The sequence below is a fragment of the Balaenoptera musculus genome, chromosome 2 (assembly GCF_009873245.2).
Source record: "Balaenoptera musculus isolate JJ_BM4_2016_0621 chromosome 2, mBalMus1.pri.v3, whole genome shotgun sequence".
Lineage (NCBI taxonomy): Eukaryota > Metazoa > Chordata > Mammalia > Artiodactyla > Balaenopteridae > Balaenoptera > Balaenoptera musculus.
This window is the reverse complement of record NC_045786.1, coordinates 173,010,532-173,038,366: the sequence shown is the minus strand read 5'-3', so window position 1 is coordinate 173,038,366 and position 27,835 is coordinate 173,010,532. Positions and strand designations below refer to the sequence as shown.

At 49.8% G+C, this 27,835-nt stretch overlaps 1 protein-coding gene and 2 non-coding genes across 5 annotated transcripts; 1 reads left to right on the top strand and 2 right to left on the bottom strand.

Moving 5' to 3' along the window:
• Positions 1-76: 76 nt before the first annotated feature.
• On the bottom strand, positions 77-15,769 carry ZNF839 (zinc finger protein 839). 3 transcript variants are annotated; one of them, XM_036843945.1, is made up of 8 exons: positions 15,437-15,769; positions 10,100-10,984; positions 7,377-7,610; positions 5,129-5,221; positions 4,290-4,430; positions 2,183-2,323; positions 1,896-2,025; positions 77-1,066 (listed from the first exon to the last, which is right to left on the bottom strand). In XM_036843945.1, the coding sequence occupies exons 1-8, from the start codon at positions 15,725-15,727 to the stop codon at positions 210-212; spliced, it is 2,772 nt and encodes a 923-aa protein (XP_036699840.1). In that variant the 5' UTR covers positions 15,728-15,769; the 3' UTR covers positions 77-209. The 3 variants fall into 3 exon arrangements, with proteins under 3 accessions (XP_036699840.1, XP_036699838.1, XP_036699839.1); XM_036843943.1 differs by having other exon boundaries at positions 7,437-7,610; positions 15,437-15,766; XM_036843944.1 differs by lacking the exon at positions 7,377-7,610 and having other exon boundaries at positions 15,437-15,765.
• Positions 15,770-20,348: 4,579 nt separating this feature from the next.
• LOC118891388 lies at positions 20,349-20,455 on the top strand. The gene has a single exon (XR_005018971.1). It is a non-coding gene; the product is annotated as a U6 spliceosomal RNA (small nuclear RNA).
• A 429-nt stretch (positions 20,456-20,884) lies between these two features.
• TRNAI-AAU lies at positions 20,885-20,958 on the bottom strand. The gene has a single exon. It is a non-coding gene; the product is annotated as a tRNA-Ile (tRNA).
• Between the last annotated feature and the right edge of the window lie 6,877 nt (positions 20,959-27,835).

Here is a 27,835-nt window from a genome sequence, read left to right as displayed (position 1 = left end):
ATCAGGAATTTGTTATCAGGTAACGTATCTGCCATTATTACAATGAGCAAGATGTAGAAAAAGGTAGACAGTGGGGTAGAAAGACATTATTCTTTATAAATAAAATGTTCACTTGTGTGTCAGTATTCACATTAGAAAAATAAACATTCCTTGAAGTAGACCTCCGGGTAAAATACATACAAATCTAGGACTGCGGCTCCGGCTCTACTTCACTGAGGGGGCTCCGTCTCCACGGTTTCCAGAGGAACCCCTTCCGGGGGGCCCGCCTGCAGGGCAGGCCCCTCTGTGTCGGTCACTATGACAATGTCCCCCTCCCCAGACACTACGGAGCCTGGATGGGACAAGATACGCCCATCAGAAGTCTGGATAAATATCTGCTCCTGTCGCTGGGACAGCAACGTGGGGCCCCCACTGGCATTTTCAAAAGCCATGGCTTCCCTGACGGCAGTGATGCCCTCCAGCTCCCTCCGGTCAGCGTGTGTCTCGGTCCCGCAGGGCGACTGGTCCAAGTCCCCCGCGTGGCCTGTGAGGCCCCCTTCAGGACCCAGCAATCCGCCCCGGCTGGGCTGAGGCCCCGGCTCGGACGTGGTGCCGTGGGCATAGCCGGCTGGCATGACGTCCACGGACCATGCTTTCTCCTGCGGCGGGGCCGCGGCCTCCGGAAGCAGGACCTCGCCGGGGCTACACACCTCGCGGAGGCTTCCCGCCTCTGCATTTCCAGGCCGGCCAGGTGGCAGGACCATCGAGGTGCCGCAGAGAGCCCGGCTTCCCAGGCCGTCCCCAGCGTCCTGTTCTGACGAGTGCTCCTGGGCCTTCTCCCCAGAGGACGTTGCCACCCGGTCCTGGGCCAGCGATCCTGGTTTTCCTAACTGAGTATAAACCCCCGGCCCACGGGCTTCTCGAAACAAGAGAGCAGGGTCTGCAGACCCACTCCCAGCGGCTGAGTCAGCAAACGCTTTCAGCTGCTGGCCCGCCTGTGCTGTGCTGCTGTCGAGCTCAGAAACCGGCATCGTGGGACTTTCTTCAGGTGGGTGAGAGGCGCCCCCATTTACTCTAGGGGCAAAACCTAAACAGTTGGGAAAAACAGACAATCATTTGTGTACTGCTATGGCCGGTCACTGTACTCACTATCCAAAACAAGCTAGTCCAAAGTAATTTTCTTGCCCCAAAAATGAAAACATAAACCCTCCTTGTTACTTGGTAGCTTCCAAGAATGGATGAAATGAAAAGAGGAAACCCAGGCCAGTTAGGGGAGAGGAGCTGTGTTCCAAGCAGGTGCCAGAGGGTCTTCATCGTCCTCAATGAACAAATCGGCCCTCCCCTCCGGAAGAATTAAGTAGTAAGTTCTAGAATGGAGAATGCCTCTTGAAATTAGAGACTTTAGGATCAAGGCAAGGTATCAGGCAGCCCTGATAAGATTTTAGAAAGTTATATAATCATTCTCAGTATGCCTGCTGTACGTTCCAACTGTTTCATTGATCAGTTCTGGCTAGAGCCGAAATAAAAGCTAGAACATGTCTCATTTTCGAATGTTAACTCTCAGCTGGCACTTAGAGCCAAGTCTCATGAAAGCCAAGCCATGGACTTGGTGTGTCCGTGGGACCTGTCCCTGGTCTCAGGTCTGCCTAACTTCTTGGGACCCGCCCCCCCCCCCCCCCCCCCGCCAGGTACAACCGACTCAGTACCACGAGGCAGCTCTTCATTTCAATAAGGGACCCAAGAAAACCCCAAAGACCCCAAGACTCACAGGGAATAAACATGGACCCACAGAACACTGGGAGGCTGGGGTAAAACTCTTGAGAAAGCAGAGGGTTCTCTGAGACGTGGCCACAGGGGCACCCACCCGAGCAGCAGGCCTCTGAGCCCCAGGGTGCACCCCACAGAGAGCGTTTTACCCGCACTGGCCTCTGGGGCGCACGAGGCCGGCCCCTGCAGGCCTCCACCGTCGGCAGAATACTCTGTGGTGTCCCGGGGCACAGGCTCTCTTCTGGTCCTTTTCACCGAAGCCAGCCTCTCCTCTGTGGTCTAGGAAGAGAAGATGCAACCAGCTAAGACTAGGGAGAAACAGGCCACCTTGCACCTTTTCTTCCTGGAAAACAGTGTTGTGAGTTGAAGAGATCCAACCCCAATAATCCAATGTTGAACGGACAGTAGCCGGGCACCCCCGCACAGCCATGCCCACCTCGTTCTCCCTCTTCTGTGGGCCAGCATCCTCCAGCGCCTCCCGGTCCTCCTCTCGGCTGGTGCACTTGGGAGGAGTGCAGTCCGTGTGTATTTCTTTTTTCCTCAGGAATTCTTCTGTGATTCCTAAGGACTCGGCAACCTGAGCAGAAAGGGGCCCATAGAGACGCTCCACTCAAAACACAAGATTCGGAATCATGTCAACACTTAAGAACAAAGGGCTGAACTTAAATCTATGAAGTCCCTTTGTACAGCAAGGTGCCACCTAAACAGTGGGAAAAATGAAGATAAATTGTCGTCACAAGCTTCATAATGTTAGTCTCACACCATGGTAACTTTCTTGCCCATTATTCCTCCTTTTTTGAATTCTCACTGGTATCTTCAGAAAGATAATCCTGCCCATTCTGGGACCAGATCTCCTTTCCCAGTTGGTGGAAAGGATGTGGGTTTGAGAGCCAGAGCTGGACCCCAGCACCTCTGCTCAGAGCCTGGGTGACCTTGGCAGCCACCTACCTGCTAAGTCTCCTTATCTTATGAGGGAGACCACAGTTGCCCTGAAGGGACTTTGTAAAGATTAGATTAGACTCCCTATGCAAAACCTATGTAAAGCACTGGATGTGAAGGTAATAACCAACAGCCATCATCACTGATACCTGGACAGCATAAAGAGAACACCACAGAGCAGGCAAGGGGTGGGGCAGGAAGGAAGGGCAGCAGGTCACAGTTAAGCTAGAGAACAGGGGTCGGCAAGCTTAGTGCCCAACAACCTGACAGTGTCCCCTGCCAACAGAGCCACTGTCTTCGCTCCAGAGAGGCTGCGTCACATCCCGAACTGCCCACAAAGGAGGGTCCCAGTGAGCATGCACAGCGTTCATGCACGTCCTGTCTGCTCCATAACAGGATGGTACCCACACCGGCTTAACCAACGGTTTATAAACAGGTAGGTGACCACTGCCAACCGGGGCATCTATGGGAGGCTTAGCAAAGAATCCATTGCATTTTAAAAATATATGATTTAAGAAAATAAAACACAAGAGTTTATTAGGTTATATTAAATATTGAATTTGTATAAAACTAATGATCATGACCCAAAAAAACAAAACCCAAAAAACCCATGTATTATATTACAGTGTAGATTAAGACTTCTTGCTACAGAAGTACCTGCTCTGTACTGAGAAAACACTCACCTTTCCAATCACAGACAGGCAGCTCCATCATCGGTGTAATCAAATGGTAAGAGCAGTCAAAGTCAACATGGCCTAAGCAGTCTTCATTGTTGTGTGAGTGATTTTTTAGTAAACCCAACACCACGTATTTACCTTCTGACCTACTTACGTACCTGTATTCACTAGCTGGTTGTATTTCTTAGATCCCGCATATAATTGATGTCATATCTCATTTGTCTTCCTCTGACTTACCTCCCTCAGCATAACGCCCTCCAAGCCCATCCATGTTGTTCAATTGTCTGGCGAAACCAGACTATTACAGCCCCGGCACGTGAGAGCCGGAAAAGCCCGTGAACTCAGTGCTGCCCTTTGGCAGAGGGGTGGAGGGTGCAGCGACTTGCCAGGAGTCAGTGAGCTGCTCGGTGGAGGCGCAGACCTGAGTCTCCGTGCTGGACACGGCGAGAGGCCCCTGGGTGACCTGACCACGGGCCACACTCTGCCCAGCAAAGGGTTTGATCCAAGACAAGTATATCCGCATCAGTTCACGACATATTTTTGTCAAGGACCCAATATAGCTAAAGGCAATGACACTGAAATGAGAATTCTGTCAACGCAACCACAAACAATAACTACTGGTCCCTGTGTAACTCAGCCCTTTGCAAACACCTACACACTGAAGACACAGTCTATTAATAACTGTGATCATCGGTGAGTGGGAGGATTATGGGTGTTTGCAATTTTCTTTTAGCTTATCTGCATTTCCGAGTTTTCTGAAAAAAGCATGTATCGCTTTTATATTAAGAAAAAAACCCTGCACTTGATGGAAGAAAAAGCTAGAAGAAGTTGACTGTGAAGATGTCACTACTAAAATAAACATTCTCCTCTTTTAATGGACAGCCTTCTTTCGGCTATAAGAGCGAGTCTCTCTTGTGAGCTTGTTACCTTACTGTTGTTTATTTCCAGAGAACAGGGAGCAGAGCTACGGAGGTAATCTTGACACATTTTCTTAACCATTTTATGCAACTCTTCAAATTCCTTGTACACAGCTGGGAAGAAAGGTTTTGCTAGATGACCTTTTTCAACCTTAGTGAAGATAAAGATGACAAGAAAAAATGTTTAAACCCAAGGCAATGAAATGGAAAATACAGAGAGAAATCTGAAAGAGGGAAGGACTCAAGTTCCTCAGCCCTCAGCAGCCATCAGCACAGGCACTGCCTTCGCTCCCCAGCGAGAGCCTCTGTGTGCCCAGCTTTGTGCTCGGGGGGCACCAGAATGGGCCTGGGAGAAGCGGCCCAGGAAACAAACCAGCCCAGATGAGGGCCACCAGAGGATGGTGGCCAGGGGAGCGGTACGGGAAGGCAGAAAGGCCCTGAGGACCAAAACGGGCACATTCCGGGGCCTGCAGGCCAGGGAGGGCCAGGCCTCTGCCCCTCGGGGCGCCTCCAGGAAGCATGGGTGCCGGCGGTGAGGCCGCATCTCAGAGCGGGCTCACTGGGGGCAGAGCTGCAGTGGAGGAGGCTGGCAGGGTGGGTGGGTGCCAGGAGAAAGGTGACTGTCGCTCCTCCCACCCAAAGTGAAAACAGCCACGGAGTCCACGCGTGGCCTGCCTGAGAGCCGTGTGCCGGGCATCCGGGCAGGGCCGGCAGGCTCACTTCAGCTCTGTCCTCGGGGAGGGAGAGGATTCCCAAGGGCCTGGCTCCTTCTGAGGAAATATGAAGGACGCCTTTCTAAATAACTTCAAATCATCCCCTCAATCACTTAGAAACACTAAGGAGACTCACCTTCATCAGAAGAAATTCAGACACGGTCACGACCTGAGCCAGCAGAGGCAGAGCCAACTCCACTAGATCCTCCCGGTCACACTGGTGGAGAAACTACCAGAAGAAAGCGTTTGACATCTCTGAAAGCATGGAAAGAATTTCCCAGCAGCCAATGAGTTGTTGTAGCAAAGAACACAGAAGGCAGAAAGTTCCCTAAATTCTCAGCGATTACGCGCCTCTCGACTGTAAACGTTCTGCCTTGTTAAGTATCGCACTTGCTCGCCCACTGACAAAGCCCCGTGGTCGACGCTGGGTTCAGAGTCTGGCTCCCGCACGACAGCACTGAGAGAGTGGTGGGCGCCTGGAGAAGGACACAGCGGTGGGGAAACGTGCTTCCTGCTCTCCAGGGCTCACCAACTAGTGCCCGAGACGAAAATGCAAGCAAATCCCGGGGCAGCCCGCTGCCAGGAGACCACCACCAAAGTACACGTACAGGCAGGACAGACGAGGAGACTAGGACCAAGGTGGGGGGCAGAGGATGCAGGGAGGGCACCATCCTCAGTCCTCAGGATGGGGGAGGGGTGAGTGAAGGGGGAAAAGAGGGGTCATGGGTGCCTCTGGGCTCCCAGCTGAGCACCTGGGCAGCCCCCTGATAACAGGGGGTGGGGCAGGAAGCCAGCCTGTGGGCTCTGGCAGGATGTGGACGGGTCTACAGGACAGCAGGTGGGGATGCCTGAAATCAGCTCTGAAGCTCGGGAGTGGTCTGGACAGAAGTACAGGCGTGAGAGTCACCAGACGGAAGGTGGTTTGAGAAACCAGGAGGATGGGTGAGATCACCCAGGGAGGCAAGAATGTCAGGGCGAAACCGACAAGTCCTAGAAACAGTCATACAAGGCTCAGGGAGGTCACGGGCTCAGGGCTTAGGAAGGGCCATCAGTTGGGAGCTGCAAACTGGCAGGGGTTCCGAGGAAGCCACAGATGGTCATAAAACAGTCAAAAAGCAAAAGGAAAACCTTTTCATTTGCAAGATAAAAATGTCTAATCGTGACTTTCAAGAGCCCTTAGAGCAAAACGAGCAGCTGGTTTCCAGCGCTCGGGAGGCGTGAGAAGGCGGGCGTGCGGGGCGCGGCCCCTCTGCGGCCTGGCCCACGTCCGGACGTCCAGGACGCGCGTCACGGCAGCAGCGGGGGCGCCTCCTCGGCCCCCCGCTCCCAGCCACGCGCACCTGGCAGCGCTGCCGCTGGCTGCTCCGGCCGCCACCTCTCCCCCTGCACAGCGTCCCCGCCCAGCCAGGACAGGGCCCGAAACTGGACGGACACCCAGTTCCTGCGTAGATGAATGCCCGTTTCTGGGGAGACTCCCGTCTGTGAGATCAAGAGCGGTGCTGTTCGGAGCACTCCTCGACTCTCTGTGTGACAGGTGTGGCACTGCGAGTCAAGGTGACGTGTTAGGGTCGCCTCACTGGTCTCAGATCCAAATTCTGGATCCGCCACCGACCTGCGGGGTGACCTGGTACAAGTTAACAGCCTCTGTGAGGTTCAGGTTTCTCACCTAAGTGGAGCTGCTAAGGGTCAGGGCATCAGTGAAACGAGGCACGGCTGGAACCGAGCAGGAGGCACGGCAGCCGGCGCCGCCGAGGGGCCAGCGGGAAGCTCGTGTGTAGGAGCCGGGAGGCCGGGCCCCTGACGGCGGCCACTCTTTCTGGGGCCAGTTGCCTCACTAACTTATCTCGTGCTCTCTCTTGCTGTTTTTCACTTCTTTTCTTTAAGATACTCATCCAGCCATTAGCAGGCAAATAAATACATCCTAGTCAAAGACAATTTGGGTAAGTTTGGGTTTCCGCTTTTCTAAGCCAATCCAACCAAATTCGATAAACTTACTTTCAAGGGGGTGGAATGGAGATTCTAGAGTTCAAAACCCGAAACATGCTTTTATACCTTGAAACTTTTTACAAAAAAATAGAAAACCATTTCTGTTTTCTAAACTGCTTCCATGAAAACACAGCTTATAATTATTCTAAAACTGAAAAAGGCAAGCAGCTCTATATTTAAGGCCCTCTGGTCATTTCAAACAGGTACACCTAGGAGTTATTTCAGATAATGCTGTCTTTGAATTTATTACACACTTCATCTGATTACACACATCAGGTGAACTGTTTAGTTGACCTAAACTGGGTATTTTACTTCTAAATTCAGAAACCTAATAGTGAACCGCCACGTACCATGCCAGAGACACAGGTTTCAAGAACAGGGTTCTAACAGCGACGCACCTCCAGGAGCCTGGCTCTGCTCCTTGCTGGGCCCTGTGCACAAACTGCCCCAACGCCCACCTGCGGGCGAACCGCTCCGCTCTGCTCCAGGACGGCGGCGCTGGGCTCTGGGAGGGCCACGCAGTAGCCGCTTCTTCTAGGTCCGGGGTGTCTCTCTGATCCCAAAAGGGCTGAAAAACTTCCATTTTTTGGTTCAGACACCAGCGCCTCTTCAACGTCTACAGACTGACCATTCTAGATAGGGTTGCACACCCAAACAAAAATAAAATAATCATGCTTTATACACCATGATGAAAACCTTAAAGCAGAACAATGTCAAGTCAAAAGCAAGGAACTTGCTAACTTCTTCTTTGCATAATTAAGACACATTAACTATAATCAATGCATCTTACACGTAAACCAAGTATCCCTTTAAGACACCAGATGAATACTACCCTGCAAGTCAGGGCTGACAAACCCTAACCCTGGGGTGTTGCCCAAAATGAAACAAAAGACTTTTCTGATGTCACTACCATCTTAAAAACTGACCTGAATTTTGTTAATTCATAATTTAGCCATGACTTTTAGATTTTTAAAATTATTTTTTATTGGATGTATTTCAAATACCATAAAATTCATCCTTTGGAAACATACAATTAGGTGGATTTTAGGATATTCACAAGCTTGTGTAACCATCACCACTATCTAATCCCAGAACAGTTTCATCATCCCCCAAAGAAACCCTACACATTATCACACATTCTTCCCTCCCCCCAGACCCAGCAGCCACTAATCCACTTTCTGTCTCCATGGATTTGCACAGCTTTGGGAAGAGAATCGGGATCTAACACTATCTAGCTATTTCCTCATTCTGTGCCAATTCCCTCCTCCTCTGAAAATAGGAATAATACACCTACATCTCCCAGGACTGGTGGAAGGTTAAATACAAGGAAAGCTAGCACAAAGTGTGTCCTCTTAAAGAATCTTCCCTCCAAATCTTCATTAAAATGGAGCCTCAGGAGGAACGCCAGGTCTGCCTGTGGCTTTAAGCACCACGTGGCCATCCACGGCCGACTCAGGAGAGGAGAGGAGACATAGTTCTGGTTGAAGGAAGCCGCTCTGGGACCCCACGGCCTCAAAAGCCGTCTGGAGCAAGGCTAGGTGCCTAAATTCCAGAAGTCAGATATCCAGAAGCTGCTTTTGCTGTGGTGTAAGATTTCATTACTGAAGGAAATGGAAGGTGCCAGCCGGCCTGGTCGTCCAGTTTGTCTGAGGCAGTCCTGGCTGCGCCTGCTGTCTCCTGGAATGGTTAATAGTGCCCCTTTCATTCTCAGAATGTCTGGGTTTGGGTGACAAACTACATGGTCATCCTGGTCCTACCACAACTTAAGAAAAGTTAGAGGTCTCTCGAAAGTCGGGCTCTTGCCAGCTGTGAGAGGCGTAGAACCTCCTAGCAGAGGCAGCCGGGCCTAGAGTGCAGGCTTTGAGGTCAAAAGACCTGGGTCGAACCCCAGCCCGGACAGAGTCCTAGGCGTGCCTCGACGGGGAGCCCGTCGTCCCCGCTGAGCCCCACGCGCCTCGTCTCCAGTAGGGACCCCTGCACCTGCCTTTAGGGCTCTCACAGGATTGAGCGAATGTACGTGATGCTCCCGCCCAAAGCAGGCGTGCAACAAACGGTGTGACTGTTATTACTATTATTACTGAGGCTGCAAGGTGAGACAATGTTTTTGAATCCTAACACAGGGCTGTCCCATGGTTCTACCACTAGGCCTCACTTGGTACAGATCTCCTGGGCCCAGGAGGTGTCTGTCTGTTCAGGTCCCAAGGAGCGGATGTGAAAGCGGAAGCAGCCGCCGGCCTCGGCCCTCCTGCGGGAACCCCGTCCGCTGCTGGGAATGAGGTCGCCACGAGCAGGCAAACACGCATTTTCAACAGCTTCCAGGTCCCTAAAGTCACAAACTCCCATCAAGTAGTCACATCAATTCCAAGGCCGGTTTCTCTATTTAACGTCTGAAAACTACAAATAACGAACAACAGCTAACACAAGTCAAAGGAAAAGGAAGGAAGCTTAAGACAAAGTGGGATGACGGCGACCACAGAGGCCCGCCATTTGTTAAAGTGATCCAACTGCTGTTTTTTAAATAACTGACCTATTGTACATGGCACACAAATGCTCACCACACATGTTGGGTAAGTTAAAATTTCAGTAAATAAAAGTTGACGTGGTGATGCAAACTCACGGTGACTCGTATCTGCTTTGTCTGATTGAGTCTCGGAAGGGGCAAAGCAAGGAGAGAACACGGCAAGCAGACGTCTTACTGCGGACGCCCCAGGAAGCAGCCCTGTGGACTGGCGCCCCCCACTTGGACCTTTCCCAGGACCACAGTCATGTCAGCATCAGCCAAGAGTGCTTGCGATTAGTTTTACTGACCGGATCTACAGGACTGGTGCCTGCGTTCCCATCAGTAAACCGTCTGCACTAGACGGAAGACACACTTCTCCTCGATTATCTGGCAGCAGTGCAGACAACATAAAGTTAACTTAAGGATGATGGACAGGGGACTTCCCTGGAGGTCCAGTGGTTAAGGCTCCGTGCTGCCAATGCAGGGGGCGCGGGTTCGATCCCTGGTCAGGGAACTAAGATCCCACATGCCATACAGCGTGGCCAAAAAAAGATTAAAAAAAAAAAAAAAAAAAAAAGGATGGGCAGGAATCAGGACGCTATCACCAGACAGAAACGTTACCTGCAGGCCACGCCGTGCTGAGTGCGCCACTTCCTCACTTACAAGAGCTGGCGTGGACAGCTCCGGGGGTGCCAGGCTGGCGGTCCTGCCCTCTGTGGGGCCCAGGATCATGCTCCCATTGGCTTTCTTAGACAGCAACGGCTCAGGCTCCAGGTGGCCATGGCCTGGATTCAGTTTAAAGTGCCGGGCGAGCCCCCCCTTTCCTATATATGACTTTTCACAGGTCTGACACTTAAAAGTTTTGGGCCTCAGAGAGCAGCTCGATAAATCAAAGAGCGCCTGCCTTCCCCTGTGGTCTTCATCTTCCTCCACGCTCAGTTCTGAGTAGTCGTCAGAGTCTGAGGGGTGACCATCGGCCAAATCCTCTGTTTTTATGAATTTATAATCTTTAGCTTTATACTTGGGAGGTCGAGATATCCGCCCCGAACGTGTTTTCACTTTTAAAGATTTTTTTAGTTTCTTGGTGCATTTTGTTTGCGAGCTGGAAATAAATAAATTTACTGGACTGGATGAAGCAGATGTTCCTGCCGGCGGGTCAGAGGCTGGCAGAGGGGGCGGCGTGGTGCCTTGTCCACTCAGGGCCTCAGAGGCCAAGACTCTCCGCGCAGGGACTGGTCGGAGGGCGAGCGGCGGCCTCTGGACGAACACCTGAACGGGAGGCTGAGGTGGGTGACTCGGGAAACGCGGCTGTGGCCCGGGGCTCAGGAGGGGCTGCGGCCCGGGCAGCCGAGAGCTGGCGACGCGGAGCCCCAGCGCGCTGCAGTGTCTCCCGAGCGGCTGGCTCGGCCTGGCTGTCTGGGGCGGGATGGTGGCCAGTGCAGGCATCGGCTTTCCCTGAGCTTTCGTCTCTCCAGATGTAACCTTGACACAAATGGCTTCCAATTGCTTAAACACAGAAAGAGAAAAGAAGCACCATGCTTATCAACATTTCTGCAATTTTACTCTCATCTTAAATCCACTGTTGAGATTTTTTTCTAACTTATGCATCTTACATAGAAAAACGTCTATATAATGTATCTGTACTGTTTCCAGTGGTGTTTCTCAGCCTTTCTGCCCAGTCCACAGTGATCTATTTTACGTCACACCCCTCGTGCTTGCAGAAACATTTGCATATATAAACAAAATAAAAAGTTCATGCACTTACCATTCCTACATAAATGCCTTCTGATAGTATCTACTCTACATCACTTAAAAAAAAAAATACCAGTCATGACCCACAAATGAGCTCGTGAATATCCTTGATAGTTTTACCACATGTGTATTAACTTGGAGTTCTTAGTACTCTAAATTGGACTCAATTCAATATGTGACCTCTTTTTTAAAAGTTTTCAGTGAAATTCTGCAAACCAAAAAAGCCATGAAGAACTATGTAATTCAGGTCGCTACCACCTACCTTATAACATGCAACATTACTACCCGGGGAAAGCCCTCTGCTATGCCCCCAACCCACATGCCTTTTTCTTCGCCCTATCCTGAATCTGCACTTTACCATTCTCATGCGTTCTTTATATTACACTTGTAGATATCCCTAAAAATACGCAGTTCCGTTTTGATGTGTTTTTAAGCTTTAGGTCAGTGAATATCATCTCCGGTATCCTGTCGGGGCTTTCTCCTCCCTATCTTGCCTGTGAAATTCATCCATATTGGGGTGTGCAGCTCTCAGGCGTTCACTTGCTCTGCAGCACGAGAACAACGTTCTCCTGTCAGAGGACAGGTGGTCGCCAGCCCTGCGCTCTGGTCTGCTCTGCGTTGTGACGTATGTGTGTGTGTACACGTGTGAGTTTCTCCAGGGCACACATCTAGGAGTGGGGCTGCATTTCTTCACCAACTTTTCTTTTTTGACATCTAACAAAGTTTTAAATGCATGTGCTTTTTGATTCCCAGCAATCCTGCTTCTTGGATCCCAGAAGAAACACTGGCACAGGCACAAAGATGTATGTCTGGGAGGTTCAAGGCAGCACTGTCTGTAACAGCAAAGCACCCACCAAAGGGAAGGGCTGCTGCCAACAAGGTTCCACAAATACTGAGCAGTGCCCGGGTGCCCGACACAGCGCTGCGGGTGTTACGGAGACAGCTGTCATGGGCTCGGGGGAGGGGCAGCAAAACAAGGCTCCTGCCCTCACCGGGCAGAAACAGTGAGCATCCTTCTCCAGGGAGAAAAGACAGACAAAGCTCATCACCCAGAGCTGGCTCTCTCAACCACAGCACAACTGACATTTCGGACCAGTAAGTGAGTCGTGGCAGACGTGCTGTGCACTGTTGAGCGCCATCCCAGCCTCCACCCGCCAGATGCCAGTAGCACTCCCCAGGCTGTGACAATCAGAAATGTCTCCAGACAGTGCCAAACGCCCCCCGTGGGGCAAAACTGCCCCCAGTTGAGAACCACCAACTTGGGGTCACCAACAGGCCCTCTTTGGACTCAACCCTCTACCAAGTAGAGGGTCAATAAAAATATCACACAGGACAGGATGGAAACCCTCACTGACATCAAGCTGGAGTGTATCTGTCTGAGTGCATGTTATACACTTACTACAAACAGCAAAGACAAGTCAACATATTGGTTTTTGAGGAAGGGTACAGAGCTGGTCCTGGGCTACTGTGAATCCAATGACAACTAGATTTACTTGCACATCTTTTAAGAATCACATTCGTTTCACTTTACTACCAATTACTTAGAATGTGTCTCTAAGCTCTTGGGGTATTACCAGATAATGCCATTAAAGACAGACAGACAGATAGAACCCCCCCCCAACCCGCATGCCAAATCCTATTGCTTTAGAATTACCACAAGTGGCCAAGCTGGTCTAATCCTTTCATCTGCTTTCCAGACCACTTTACCAAGTGGGTACTATACTTGATACTTTGTTATATGTCTATTTCATTCAACAAAGTTTTACTAAGTATCTCTGGGTGCCAATACACAAACAAAAGTTAAGTCCCAGCCTCACCTTTGGGGAGGGGGTGTTTCCCCTGCCCCACCTCAGTCAGCTACAGACCTGCTGACTCAAGACATCCTGCCTCAAAATCTGTACCTTCAAAGCTCCACTGATGATTCTGAAGGCAGCCCAGGTTTCCTAAGGAACACCGATAGGAAAACGACACCATGGTGCAAGGGGTGCAGTAAGAGGGGCAGGAAGAGTTCAGGCCTGGTAGGCTTCCCAGAAGCGGTGACCTCCACGGGGGGCCTTGAAGGCTGAGTAGAATTTTTGCCAGATGGAACACACATTCTAGGTGTAAGGAAAAACGTGTGAACGCAGGGATGCATGAGAAAGGGCACGTCGTGTGGTAGGAAACTGGAAATGTTTCTGTGGGGCAGGAACGGGAAGGATGGGAGGGATAGGGGATGACCTGTGGGAGTGTGTCCACTTGGTCTGTGCCTTCTAATCCACACCACCCCCGACAGAGAACCACGGGGCCGGGGATCTCCAAAGGCACACCCTGCCCCACCTCCAGCACTGCCTCTCCTCTCCTGCATTTTCAACTTGGACCCACCCTTGCAGATCTAGTTCAGATGCCACCTCTTCTGATTCCCTCAGCCAGAAATAACCTCTCCCTTTCTCTCAATGCATTTAGTTCTTTATCGTACCTCTAGCTTTCTGACCTTGATCAGAAGTTATCCTGAGTCATGTTTTACCTCCCTGGTACCATCATAACCTCCCTAGGGGCAAGGTACACATCTGATTTGTCTTTGTGGCCTCTATGGCACAGCTTGGGAGGGGGCGGGCAAAGAATATTAGCTGAACAGACTGCAAAATTACATCGTCGTGAATGCAGGTAGAATTTATATCATTCCAACTAGATTAGCTACCGAACACAATCATGCTACCTGTTTGCTTTCGTTTTCTGGAACACATCATTTTTGGACTCTTTCCTAAGCTACCAAACCCAAAAAGCTGTAGCCACATTCAACAGGCCCTGGAGAGTAGCCACACAGGGGGGACCCTGGGCAAAAATCACTCAACCCCTCTGAGCTAGTTCCTCATCTGTAAAACGCTGATAAAAGCACTTTTGTGTGTCCGCTGAGAGCCAAGCGGCTCAGCACAGCGCCGGGCACGGAGCAGAGGCCGGCAAACGAGCCACTGGCACCCTTCTGACTCCACAGACCTGCTGTGCAGGGCTTATGGGAGAAGCATCTGTTTCTCCAGCAGAGTACGAGCTGGAAAGCTCACCCAAGGAGCCAAACCTCCTGCAAGTAAGGAAACTAAAGCCCAAAGAGGTCGCGTTACCCAAGGTCCCACCTCTATGAAGTATGGCATTTGGGCAGAATCATACTTGTCTTCCCAAACTTTAGTGAGACAACCTTTCCAGTCTTGATGACCAACTGGGTATGACTCTAAACTGTCAAAATCACCCAGTCAAAAACAAAACCGTAAGTGAAACCCTGTGAAGACTGCTGATTCTATTCTCTGCCTATTTATTCTAGTGCAAGAACAATCTATGGCAATTCTGGAGTGAGAAGCATTGTCCTTTACAAGCCCAGTGCTGAAAGGGGATGTGACTTTACACGTGATGGGAAGGACCTCAGGCTTCAGGTGCTACACCGGACCCTCTGGGCTCGGAAGACCATATTCTAGATCCAGCTTCCCTAGCAGCCAAGAGCTGTGTAACGGGGAAATAGCACCGCTGAGAAAGGATGTTGGTCAGTATACAGAGTGCTTTCACGTATCTCATTCATTAAGCGAATGTCGGGCACGTGCTGGGCCATTTGTCACTGGGGTTACAAACACAGGCACTGCCACAAGCCCTGCACCAAGTTACTGTAATGTACTTATTCTGTCCCGAGTCTCGGCCACTTGCAGCACCTTCCACCTGGAAAATTCTCCTCTTAATGTCCTTCTAACCCATTCAGGTCTCCGCTCCGGTGTCAGGCCTAAGGACTACTCCCTCTACAGCAGCCCCCACGTCAGGCCCACAACGTGCCTCACGTTCTTCAGGGCTGCGGTCGACGCTGCGCCTCGGGCAGGGCCCGGAACACCGTGAGTGTTCAAGGAAGGCGGAATGAACGGACGAAGGCCTGCGAGAGGAGCCAGGCGGCACGGAGGAGCCCTGAGCAGGGCTGGGTCCCAGGCAGGGGCCGCCATGGGCACAGGCTCCGAGGGCCCGGCGCGGGGGAGGAGCTGAACACGCTGGGGCGGTGACAGGTGCGGGTGGCCTGCGGTCCCCATGGAGCTGAGTGTGGGGACGCCCTGAATTGTAACGCGGGCGGACACCGGTCTCTCGGGCTGGGCAGCTCTAAGGCCTGAGGGGAAGCGCGGGCGCGAGCTCCGGCCTGCCCGCCGCGAGGCCTCGGCCCCCTCCGGGCCTCAGTTTCCCCGGAGGTCCCTCCCGGCGCCTCACCTGCGGCGGTAGCAGGCGCGGCGGGCGCGGGGGCTCGGCCCCGGGACCCCGCTGCAGGGCGGCCTGCTGGGCCGCGTCCCGCAACCGCAGCGCCGCGTCCTGCAGCACGAAGGGCGGCGGCGGCGGCTTCGCGGGTGGCTGCGCCTTCGTCACCTGCTCCAGGACCCGCCGCAGCTGTTCGGGGCCCAGCGGAACCACGCGCGCGGCACTGCCGCTCTGGCCTGCGGGAGCCCGGCCGCCGCCGCCGCCATCCTCACTGCCGTCCTCAGCCTCCGGCTCCGCGTCCGCCATGACGGCCGAGGCGGGGACTCGAACCCGGGTCGCCGAGCGCCGGCCGCTCAAATGTGCGTCACCTGGGAAAGGGGGGCAGCTACGAGTGCCCCGCAGGCCAAGACACCTCGGAAGGCGAACGCACCTGACCGAGCAGATCGGTAGGCGGGGCCTGAGCTGTCCCGGCTCTGCCACCGCGTCGCCAACAACAGGACCCGGCCGTATTTTCTTAGGGCTTGTCGTGGACGTATTTATCGTTCACATATCACCTCCTCCAGGAGCTGTCCGGGAACTCTCAGGCAACGGTCCTCGAGGTTCCAGAGCCCCGGCCCTAACATCACCCTGGCCAAATGTTCTCAACGTCACGTGAAGACCCTGCCTGGACGTAGACTCCTAGGCCCCACCTCCACACCTTCCGATTTGATATATCCGAGAGGGGGTTCAAAGTGTGAATTTTTTTTTATAAATTTATTTTATTTTATTTATTTATTTTTGACTGCGTTTCGTCTTCTTTGCTGCACGCGGGCCTCCTCTAGTTGCGGCGAGCGGGGGCTACTCTTCGTTGCGGTGCGCGGGCTTCTCGTTGCGGTGGCTTCTCTTGTTGCGCAGCACAGGCTCTAGGCGCGCGGGCTTCAGTAGTTGCAGCATGCGGGCTTCAGTAGTTGTGGCGCACGGGCTTAGTTGCCCCACGGCATGTGGGATCTTCCCGGACCAGAGCTGGAACCCGTGTCCCCTGCCTTGGCAGGAGGATTCTTAACCACTGCGCAACCAGGGAAGTCCCTCAAAGTGTGCATTTTTAACAAGTGTGCTCCCCAACCCCGAAATTGTTTCCATGCCGGCCCCCTCCTCCCTACCCACTCACCCAGACGGGGCGCACCTCGAGGGTGTAGTTTTACTCATTCAGTGTCCAGCGGTGCACGCTCAGGGAATGAATGATGGACGAATATGAATGAATGAACAAACGAGCGAATGAACCGCCCCACCCCTCTTCACAGCTCGGTCCGCAGCTCTACCGCCCCCACTTCTTCGGCCCATCCTTTCCCAGTCTCCCCTCCTTTTACTCTCCTGATTCCGCGTGTCTTGTAGCCGATAGTGCGTGCACCTGTCTCAAGGGGGCAGTAGAGCCATTGATCAACAAACACTAAGCGCTTGTTGGGTGAGTCATCATCGCTGCCCTCTGTATAGAGTCTAGGCTGGAAGAAGGAAGACAAAACCAGCATTTGCAGTATAATATGGTGAATGCCATGATGCTCATGGTGGGGGCAGCTGGGGGCCAGGCTGGTGTCTGAGAAGTTTCCAGTGAACTTTCTGATCATTTTTCTCTCCACAGGACCACCATCGTCATCATCATCATGGTCAATACTCTCGCATTCGCTATGCTCCCTGCAGCGTCTATCATTAGTAGCCTCACTAAGGATTGGCCAGAGGGGAGATTAGATTTGTGGAATTTGTTTCAATTTCTTTATTTCTTTTTTTTTTCCCCCTCAATATTTATGTATTTGGCTGCGCCGGGTCTTAGTTGCGGCACTCAGGATCTGGGATCTTTGTTGCAGCGTGCAGGATCTTCCTTGAGGCATGCGGGATCTTTAAGTTGCAGCATGTGGGATCTATTTCCCCGACCAGGGATCAAACCGGGGGCCCCCTGCATTGGGAGCGCAGAGTCTTAGCCCCTGGACCACCAGGGAAGTCCCTGTTTCAATTTCTTAATCCTTTTTCTCTTTCTTTCTTTCTTTCTTTCTTTCTGTCTGTCTTTCTGTCTTTCTCTTTTCTTTTCTTTTCTTCCTTCCTTACTTACTTTCTTTCTTCTTTTTTTTTTAAACTTTTGAAAGAAAGACCTTCTCATCCTTCCATCCTCAGATGTCAGAAAGATCCTCTCTGATCCCTAAGCCAAGAACTGCCCCTCATCTAGAACACAGTATCCCATTTATCTTTTTGAGCCTGTCAGGGAGGAAAAACTTTTCCTCTATCCTCTCAGGTTCAGTCTCTGGGGGAGTGTGAATTAAACCGACAAAAGACAGATTAACAAGAAAAAAGGAGGCCGTTTTTAATAATGTATTTTTATTCATGTACCTACAGGAATTCACAGAAAAATGTGACTCAAAGAGGCAGTTAGAATGTGGGGCTTATATAGTATTATCTTAACAGGGGAGGGGATGGGTGGAGAGGGCACTTACCGGAAAACAAACAACTTAGGAAAGATAAATAGGCTCTTACCTAGAGTAGATGGGAGCTAAGATAGTTTTATGACAATGCCTGTTTAGGTGTGATGCCAGCTTCTCCTCTCCAGTGATAAAAGTCAGTCTTGCCTGATTGTTCCCTGGGGATTTATGACAAATGAATTCTTTTGAGTTCTTTTGGAAGGCTCTACTTTAGGCAGATGAGGCTTTTCAGGAACTCAAATGGCTTCTGCTCAAAATAATTTTTATGCCACAGAGGTGTATTCTGGACCCCTTCAAGCCCTTGTTTAGGAAAGTATGGGCTCTGAGGGCAGCAACCTCGGCTGGCTTCTCCTCTGCAAGGTCCCCACATCTAACAAGGTGCCTGTAACACACATCCAAGGTGTGAAATGCAACCAGTGTACAGGTGTCTATTCTAGAGGTCAGCAGCCCTAGGTTCTCCTTCTAACTGTTCATAATAACAACGGTCCCATCGCTGGCATTTAGTGGGCACTTTTAGTACACACTGAGCACTTGCCAACGGCTTTAAGCCTGTGGTCTGTGGCTTTAAGCCTTGAGCCGTTACAGATTTAAGTCAGAGCTTAAGACCTATTTGAGAAAAGAATGAATGATTGCCCCCATGGCCCCGTGACAAGCTGAGAACAGCGCCCTCAGGGTCCAGTGGTTAGGACTCGGTGCTCTCACTGCTGGGCCGGGTTCAACCCCTGGTCTGAGAACTAAGATCGGGCAAGCTGCAGGGCTTGGGGAAAAAAAAAAAAAAAGAATGAATGATCTAGTAGATGTTCTCACTGGAGATTTTTCAAGCATGGTTGTGAAATGGAGCCGGACTTTATGGTCTTTCCCCGCCATGTCCTTCGCCTGCCTTTTGTCTGTAGAAAAACTTTAGCCAAAGAATAAGTGTAACCAGAGAAGTGAGAAAATACAGAAGCAAAGGAAAACAGTCAAACAGGACAAAACAATAATAGTTTAGTCAGAAAGCAAAGTCAAGGACCTTTAGTTCCTCCTCAAGGGCTATACATAGTATTCTGAGCCGTATCCTGGGAGCTGTCTTGTAGGTACTGAAATCCCCACCAGGTGGAAGAAAGTAACTACATGATGACCAGACCATAGCCATGACAGAAGCTGCCACAATTCCAAGAATTGGCCTCAAAGAAATGGGAACAAACTGACCCTGCAACTGAAGATTAACTGTACTGAAAACAATCAAGATGACGCTGATCAGAGCACCGCACGACAAATTTCAAGATGACCGTCAGAGCTGACTGTGCTGTTTCTGCATGTAGCCCCCTCCCTCTGTCTATAAAAGCTCTTGCCCACTGGTTGTCAGTGGTGGGGAGTTGGCCTTTGGACAGGAGTCCGGCCTCACTCCCCGCCACCCCCCTCCCCTCACTGTCGGCATCTGAAATAAAGCAAACTTTCCTTTCCACCAACCTTGCCTCTTTATTGGCTTTTGAGCAGCGAGCAGCCAGAACCCACTTTCGGTTACAGTTGGACCCTGATATAATATGGCATTCACCCTAAAAAGCTAGACTTTGTTAAACTAAAAATGCCTGATTTGGACTATGAGTGAGAAATTCATCCAGCTGCCCTCTGGCTACACACTGCAGAACCAAGAGGAAGAAACGTGAAGTCTAAGAGCTCTCTGAAAAACAAAAAAGTAGCAAGAGGTTTCCAGATGCTTCTGTTACCCAAAAACTGGGTTCGCCTCTTGGTGGGTGTGGAGCCAAAAGACAACCAAGCCAAAAATTGAGAGAAGGAAGGATGTATTACCTGCAGAGAGTAAGGAGAACACCAGGGAGCTCTCCCAAAGCGGTGTCAATCCAAACAGCAGAATTGCGGAAGGGGCTTGGGTGGTATATGTATATTCATGAAGGGGCTTGGGTGGTATATGCATATTCATGAAGGGGCTTGAGCAGAGGAGAATTCAGCCTAGAATTGGGGCAGAGTCGTTGATTGAAATCATGAGGGTCAGAAAAGGTCAACATCATCAATCTTTAGGTTCCAGTAGATCTGGTGAAGAAAGTTTAAATTCTGCAAAACAGCTCAAGAAAGTGCTTCCGGCTAATCTTTACCACTGAAACAGAACTGGGAGTCTTTACAACTGATTTATTATCTTTGGTATTGTTACTTCTCTAGCTCAATAACAGTTTGTTCTTTCGTTCCCTTAAGATCATTGTTACTGAGACCTGTTCAAGGGCAAGCATTGTGGCCAGGCTTAGATCACAAAATGACTTAGGCCTGAAAGGGCTTCTCTCATGTCAAGAAAGCCATGCCTGGTTCTCTTTCTCCCGCCCGCTGCCCAGTCTGCTTACACTTCCACAACCAGAAGGGCCTCACTAAAAACATGGCAGTCATTGGCTGGTCACTGTTTCCATGTGGGTTGGAATTTGTGTCTCTCATTTACTGCTCCCTGCCTAGACTAGGATGCCGGGCATGCAGTATGCGCTCCATTAACGTGTGGAATGGTGCTCTCTTTGGCAGCACATATACTAAAATAGGAAGGATACGGAGAAGATTAGCATGGCCCTCGCGCAAGGATGACTCTCAAATTCTTGAAGCGTTCCATATTCAAAAAACAAAAAACAAAACAACAGAAAAAAAAAAAAATGATGTGTGGAATGAATGAATTCCAAGCCTGGGTTTTCAATTCTAAGAACTCCAGAAAACTGAGGTCTCCCCCCGAGGGCCCTCAGAAGCTCTGCATTAGGTAGCAACCGGCGGTGGCAACTGAGAGCATCCTAAAAAAAGACCCTAAGTGGGCGGCAGGCTTGCAACGCGCCGGGACTTGGGATAACCAGTCACAGCGCGAGCCCGCGCGGGATTCTGCCCTCCCTCCCCACCGGCAGCCTGCCCCAACTTCCGGGCCGAGTCCAGAATGATTCCGCGACTCCCTCCTGTTTGCACGCGGCGCACAGCACTCAAAAGGCATATTTTTCAAAGACAGTTACAGTTGTAAAACAAACCCATAACGTGGGGGAGGGAAAAAAGGAAGCCATACTCGTGGCCCGTACGGGGATCGAACCCGCGACCTTGGCGTTATTAGCACCACGCTCTAACCAACTGAGCTAACCGGCCACTCGATGCGCTAGCGCCGCCAGCGCACCTACGAGGTTTCTCCGCCTGCTCCGGTCCGGGAGCCGGCCAAGCGCTTCTAGGCGGAGTCACCGCACTGACTCCCAGCCGGCTCCCGCGGAGGGCTGTTGTCGTCCCCATTGGCCAGATGAAACAACTGAGACCCTGGGGCCTTTAAGGAGAAGGGAGGTGACTTCTTACAGCGAATCGGAGGCTTTCGCAGGGGAAAGCAAGCTGCTCTTAAAACTTAACTCGGGAGTAGGATTTTCCAATATTGCAACTCAGTGCAATTTTTATTCATCTCTGAAAATCCTTGCAGCTTGGAAACTTCGTGTATCAAGAGCATTTGGCAAGGCTAAATACAGCTTGGAAAATGCAGAAAACCAGATAAAGGACAAAAGAACCACCGAATTCCCCACCGCCCCGAAACAACGGCTACCGGAGACTTGGCATCCTTCTGGCCAATCTTTTTTCACTGTACGATGTATTTAAAAAAAAAAAATATATATATATAGATAGATAGATAGATAGATAGATAGATAGATAGATAGATTCAATTCAACCTTGTTAAAAAGAATATAATTTTTATGTTACTTTTTGTACTTAATATTCTATTATAAGCATATCCTTCAGTAATTGAAAATGTCATTTAAAATGGTTCCTCAGTGTTTCTTCAAGTAGGTAAGGCATAGTTCTTCCTTCCCCCTCCTTCTGGAATGTCTGGAAATTGTTGTCATTTTGCCCTCTCTTGCTATTTAGCACATGAATAAATCATAAAATAGGGGCAGAATGGGCAATATGACAGCCACTGCAAAGGCATAGGGTCTGTATGCAAAAAAAAGGAGAAAAAATGCTGGAAAGACAAAACTCAAAGATGTCCATTCCCCCACCTGTATGTCCCAGGGGTCCCTTGGTCTCTGAGAGGCCCTAGCCACCTGTGCTTCTGGGGCAGACGCTCCAGGAGTACAGGAGGGGAGCACCAGCTTTTCACACTGTCCACGGCTCTGGTCTGATTACTCCAAAAAGCGGTAACCATCTCCCACGGCAGATGTCTCATCAAGGTTCCCTGTTGCGAGCAGCAGAAGCCAACTCTAGCTAATCTTAACAGAAGAGATTTAACTGAAAAGATGTGAAGTAGCTCACCCCACCACCAGGAAGGCTGGAGAACCAAGTGCGGACAAAGAGCCACTCGGTCAAAACATTCTCATTCACCCTGGCAATGCCCTAACCCCAGGGAATCAGCTGCGAGCAAAACAGACCGAATCCTGTCCTCACGGAGCTCAGTTTAGCAAAGACAGGTGTTAGAGTGAGTGGAAAGGTTTAGGTGCTGTGCTGTAAGTAAACTGTGCTGGTGGTGGAGGGTTGAGCAAGTTCCTGGAGACTGGGACACTTGATTAGGACAGATAAATGTAGGCCAAGGGGGTAGAGTGAGCTGCCCGTGACGGCAGGCATCCTGTCCATTTTGCTTACCGCTGAATGCCCAGAGCCTAGCACTCTGTCTGCAATAATATGTGTTTAATAAATAGGAATTGGATTGTTACCGAACCAAACTTGGGTCCCCTCGCCCATTCACTGTAAAGCCCATCTACTGACCCCGAGTTGTGGTGAAGGAAAGCACAGCGTTTATTGTAGGGCACCAAGCAAGGAGTTCAGGAGTGCGAGTGCTCAAAATACCCCAACTCCTGGATGGGAGTCAGCAAAGCATTTTTAAAGGCCAGGTGAGGGAGGGGCGTCGCAGGGTAGGTGATCAGCTTGTGCACAATTCTCTGATTGGTTGATGGCGGTAACAAGATGGTGTCACAGGGCTTAACATTATCAATCCTTAGGCACCAGTAGGTCTGGGGGCTTCATGCTCATGGTCATCAAGTAGTTAATTTCTTCCCCTTGGTGGTGGTTTTTAGCATCTGTAAAACAACTCAGGAAATGTGCATCAGATACTATTATCTAGGTACTTCCGAGAGGACCTAGAGCAGAAGATATGGGGGAGGGGTCTGTCCCGGGAAGGTCCCATAGGTTTGTGCTCAGTTACAAGATGGATGAACGAGCTAATTCCAAAATTATGTTACACTTTAAAGCAAGGTCAGATGGGGACTTCCCCTGGCGGTTCAGTGGTTAAGACTTCACCTTCCAGTGCAGTGGGTGCAGGTTCAGGGAGCTAAGATCCCACATGCCTTGGGGCCAAAAAGCAAAACATAAAACAGAAGCAATATTGTAACAAATTCAATAAAGACTTCTAAAATGGTCCACATCAAAAACAAACAACAACAACAACAAAAAAGCAAGTCAGATAAAGTTATTTCTTTCTGTTCACACTGTCCCCTTCTGGCCCAGCCCTGATAGGGTTGCCAGATTTAGCAACTAATTTAGCATAATAAGTATGTCCCATGCAATATTTGGGACATGCTTGTACTCAACCAGTATTAGTTGTTGATCTGGAATTCAACTGGGCATCCTGTACCGTATCTGGCCATCCCGCAGCCAGAGTAACAGCCGTTTGAAAGGCCTCACCTAACCAGCTCCTTTCCCGCATTGCCTCTGCCACTATCACCTTCCTTCCTGGTGTTCCAGCCGCGTGTCCTGAGTGGGCGGGGCGCTCCTGGCCAAGTCTATTCCAAGGCCAGGACCCGAGGCTGGGGAGACGCAGTGACTGAATATAGACGGCAGGGGGCACCCTAGATCTATGTAGTCAGCTTCGCACTTGGGCGCCTGGGCTCCTCGGAGCCCGGTGCTGACGGAGGGCTTGGGCCTCTACCCACTGCTATTCTCCAAAAGTCTCTGAACTTCTCCGGCCATTCTCACTCCATCTTACAGGGCTTCCAAGACAAACAAGCCCTAATTTTCATTCTTTGAGTTAGGAAAACGCAAACATACATGATCAGAATTAAACGATATTGAGTATTATTACTCGGGTTTTTAAATGTCCGAGGGGCGGACTTTGGCTCATGCCGCTACCTTGGATTTTAAATAGTCATTTGCTTTAAATTCAACTTATAAAACTTGTCATTCTGCTTATAAGTTGGATCCTTTGGTATGAAAATAAAGGCACACTCTAGTCGTTTCCTAGAGCTACCATAGTAAAATACCACGAACTGGGTGACTTAAACAACAGAATTATTCTCTCACAGTTTTGGAGGCCAGAAGTCCAAGATCAAGGTGTCCTTGGGGTTGGTTCCTTCTGAAGGTTCTGAGGAAGAATCTGGTCCATGCCCCTTCCCCAGCTTCTGGTTGTTTGCTGGCAATCTTTGATGTCCCTGGACTTGTAGAAGCATCACTCTGATCTCTGCCTCCATTCATTGGATCCCAACTTCCTAGAACAGTGCCAGGCACGTAGCTCGTGTTCAATAAGTATTTGTTGAATGAATGTTAAATTCATTGTGCTGAGCATCCCACGGGACTTTTCAAATTGGAAACATGTCCTTTCATCCTGGCAACATTTCTGATGAAGAATGTTCCTGAAGGAGATTTGACCATCTCCTTCACTTCATATGCTCTCTTTTCTTTTTCTGGAACACCATTCTTCAGAGGTCAGACCTTTTGGGTTTATTCTCTAATTTTCTTCTCTCTTTTGTCTGTCTCCTGGACAATTTCCTTGAACTTTTTTCCAACCTTCTTTTTACATTTTTATTTTGCCTCGGGGCCCTGGTACACACAGACAAGGAGAGAGCAAAACACTTTCAGTATTGAAGCTGACTTCTTGCCAGTTGATTCTGGAAAAAAAGGAAAGAAAGGGGGGGAAGAGAAATGAAATGCTTCATTGTACGATATGTACTATGTCAAAGCTGTTAGACAATACAAAAGAAAAATAGACAAATAGAAGGGTTTTTCAGATGTTGCTTCTAATTTGCTACAACAAATCAGTTGGTTCTGGGGACTTTAAAAAATGCACTTCTGGGACTTCTCTGGTGGCACAGTGGTTAGGAACCCACCTGCCAATGCAGGGGACACCAGTTCAATCCCTGGTTTGGGAAGATCCCACACCCTGTGGAGCAACTAAGCCCGTGCACCACAACTACTGAACCAGCACGCTGCAACTACTGAAGCCTGCACGCCTAGAGCCTGTGCCCCGCAATAAGAGAAGCCACCGCAATGAGAAGCCCGTACACTACAACGAAGAGTAGCCCCTGCTCACCTCAACTAGAGAAAGCCCGCATGCAGCAATGGCCAACGTAGCCAAAAAAAAAAAAAAAAAAGGATAAATAAAATAAACTAATTTAAAAAAATGTACTTCCTTAGAGTATGTACAATCATTGCAAAGCTTTTACAAAGGTCTCTTTTAGACACAAGAGAGAGCTATAGAGGCACAGGGAGCTGGAAGCCGCAGACTCGGGTCAGAGCCCTGGGTGGCCACCAGCAAGTGGATGATCTTGGCAAAGCCCTTCCCCTCTCTGGGTCCCCAACAACAGGCCACATGGCTTCTACACCCTGTCAGTCTGCCTGTTTCATTCTTCCCTATCAATGATTAAAGTTTGTCGTAGATGCTCAATAATCAGTGAAAATCATTGCCTTGCCCCTGTCATAGAGGAATGACAGAGCAGGTGACAGCTGATGATGTTTCTTGATTAGTCAACAACATCTATTGAACATTTGCTTTGTGCCAGGCCTGTGTTAGACTTGCTGTTGAATCTGGCATCTGTACACCGATACCAAATTAAATCTCGTAGACAGAGTTTTGGGTGAAGTAGAAAAGAATAGCTTTATTGCTTTGCCAGGCAAAGGGAGCCACAGCAAGCTAATGCCCTCAAAACTGTTGTGTCCCAACCTGGAGAGGATAGTGAGGAGTTTTCTAGTAATGGTTCACAGAGGGCGTGATCAGCTAGTGGACAATCTTCTGATTGGTTGGTGGTGAGGTAAGTGGGAGTCGGCATCATCAACCTTCTGGTTCCAACTGGTCTGGGGGTCTCCGTGCTTGTGGGCAGCAGACAGTTAACTTCTCCCACCTGGTGGGAGCTTCAGTATCTGCAAAACGGCTCAAGATATTGTTATGTGTATCCCTTGAGGGGGAACCAGGACTCCGCCCCAAGGCTGCACTATTGTTTCTTTTTTTTAATTTATTTTTTATTGAAGTATAGTTGAATTACAATGTTGTGTTAATTACTGCTGTACAGCAAAGTGACTCAGTTATACACATATACACATTATTTTTCACATTCTTTTCCATTATGGTTTATCACAGGATATTGAATATAGTTCCCTGTGCTGTACAGTAGGACCTTGTTGTTTATCCATTCTATATGTACCGGTTTGCATCTGCTAATCCCAACTCCCAATCCACCCCCACCATCTCCCCCTTGGCTTGACTGCTCCCCCCTTGTCTCCGAGTCCCCTCCCTTCCTGATTAGCAACTGTTTGAACCTCCCCTTTGTAATTCAGGGAAGGTCGTGGAGGCTGAATGAAGCGTATTTCCTGCAAACAAGAAATGGGGTACACAGAAAGGCTTTTGTGCCCTGGAGCCCCACAGGGTCCTGGTCAGTTTCAGACTCTGGGCAAAAATCAAACAGTATTGTATAGTGCACCACGGATATGGTATTTAATCTTCACCACCACTCTTTGGAGAGTGTATTTTTATCCTCATTGTACATGAAATGAGGAAGCAGTGGTCCTGTAACTTGGCTGGGGTCACCCGGTGTGACCCTCACTCCCCTAGCACTTTAAGAACTTTTTTTTCTTTTAGCTCCACCCCGAAGCATGCAGAACTTCCCCTCCCAGGGATAGAACCTGCGCCCCAGCAGTGGAAGGGCGGAGTCTTAACCACTGTACCACCAGGGAAGTCCACATCTTAAGAACTTTTCTATACTCCTTCTAGGAAAACTTTTCTTGCATTAAAAAAAAAAAAAGTCTATTGTTCCATGTGCCTTTTTGTAAGAAAAGTGCATAGACGTCTCTCTAGCCTGACATTGGACCTCTTTTGCATCCACACTAGACCACAATCTCATTCATAGTGTTTGGTTAACCACCATTCTTCGTGTTAATTTGAATGGCTAACGTTCTTCTTGCTCTTATTTCATATTCCTGCTCATGCTTAGTTTCCTCTGAGATACATTTATTATTACATTATTATTATTATTATTTTGGCTGTGTGGCGTGGCTTGGGAGATTTCAGTTCCCCGACCAGGGATTGAACCCAGACCTCATCAGTGAAAGCCCAGAATCCTAACCAGTAGGCCACGAGGGAACCCCTTATTATTTTCTAAAATGAATCTAATTTCTAATATCTGTAGGTAGATTTGCATTTTACCCACCTTACCAAGGTTAACATGTTTGAAATTTCTGTCCTTCCTAATTTTTCTTTCTAACTTCTGCCCATTTCCTGGTTTGAACGTTAATTAAGATGGTCAGCAGAAACAGATTGTCTGCTAAACATAGCCTAACGGCTGAATCTCTTGACATTGGAAATTAGGGAAAAGCTAATGCTAGGATACAGGATGGACTGTCTGAGGAACAGTTTTAGAATGAGTCAAAAGTGCAAGTGGCTATAATTAGGTAGCGTTCCGGCAGAGTTTTAAAAGCAGAGCTCCTGGGATGCAGGCTGGCCCCATTCACAAGCATCTTCTGAGCACGTAATATACGCCTGGCTGCTGGCACTGGGTGCGCTGGGCGGGCAAGGGGCTCAGGGCGGGGCCCTGCCTGGAGGGGCTCACAGCCTGTTATTTCTCATCTGCCAATTCTTCTTTTGTCATTTAGGGCATGAGTGGTCTAAGGAAGCAGGTTAACCAGGCCACACAGCTGAAACCCGAGAAGGCTGACCCCTCTGTCTATAAACTATAGGGAGAGACCTTCCTCAGCAATTGCTTTTCGAAGTAGCATTTCCTAGTCTATTTAGAATTAAAGAAAGAATAAGGCTGGGAATTCCTTGGTGGTCCAGGGATTAGGACTCAGCGCT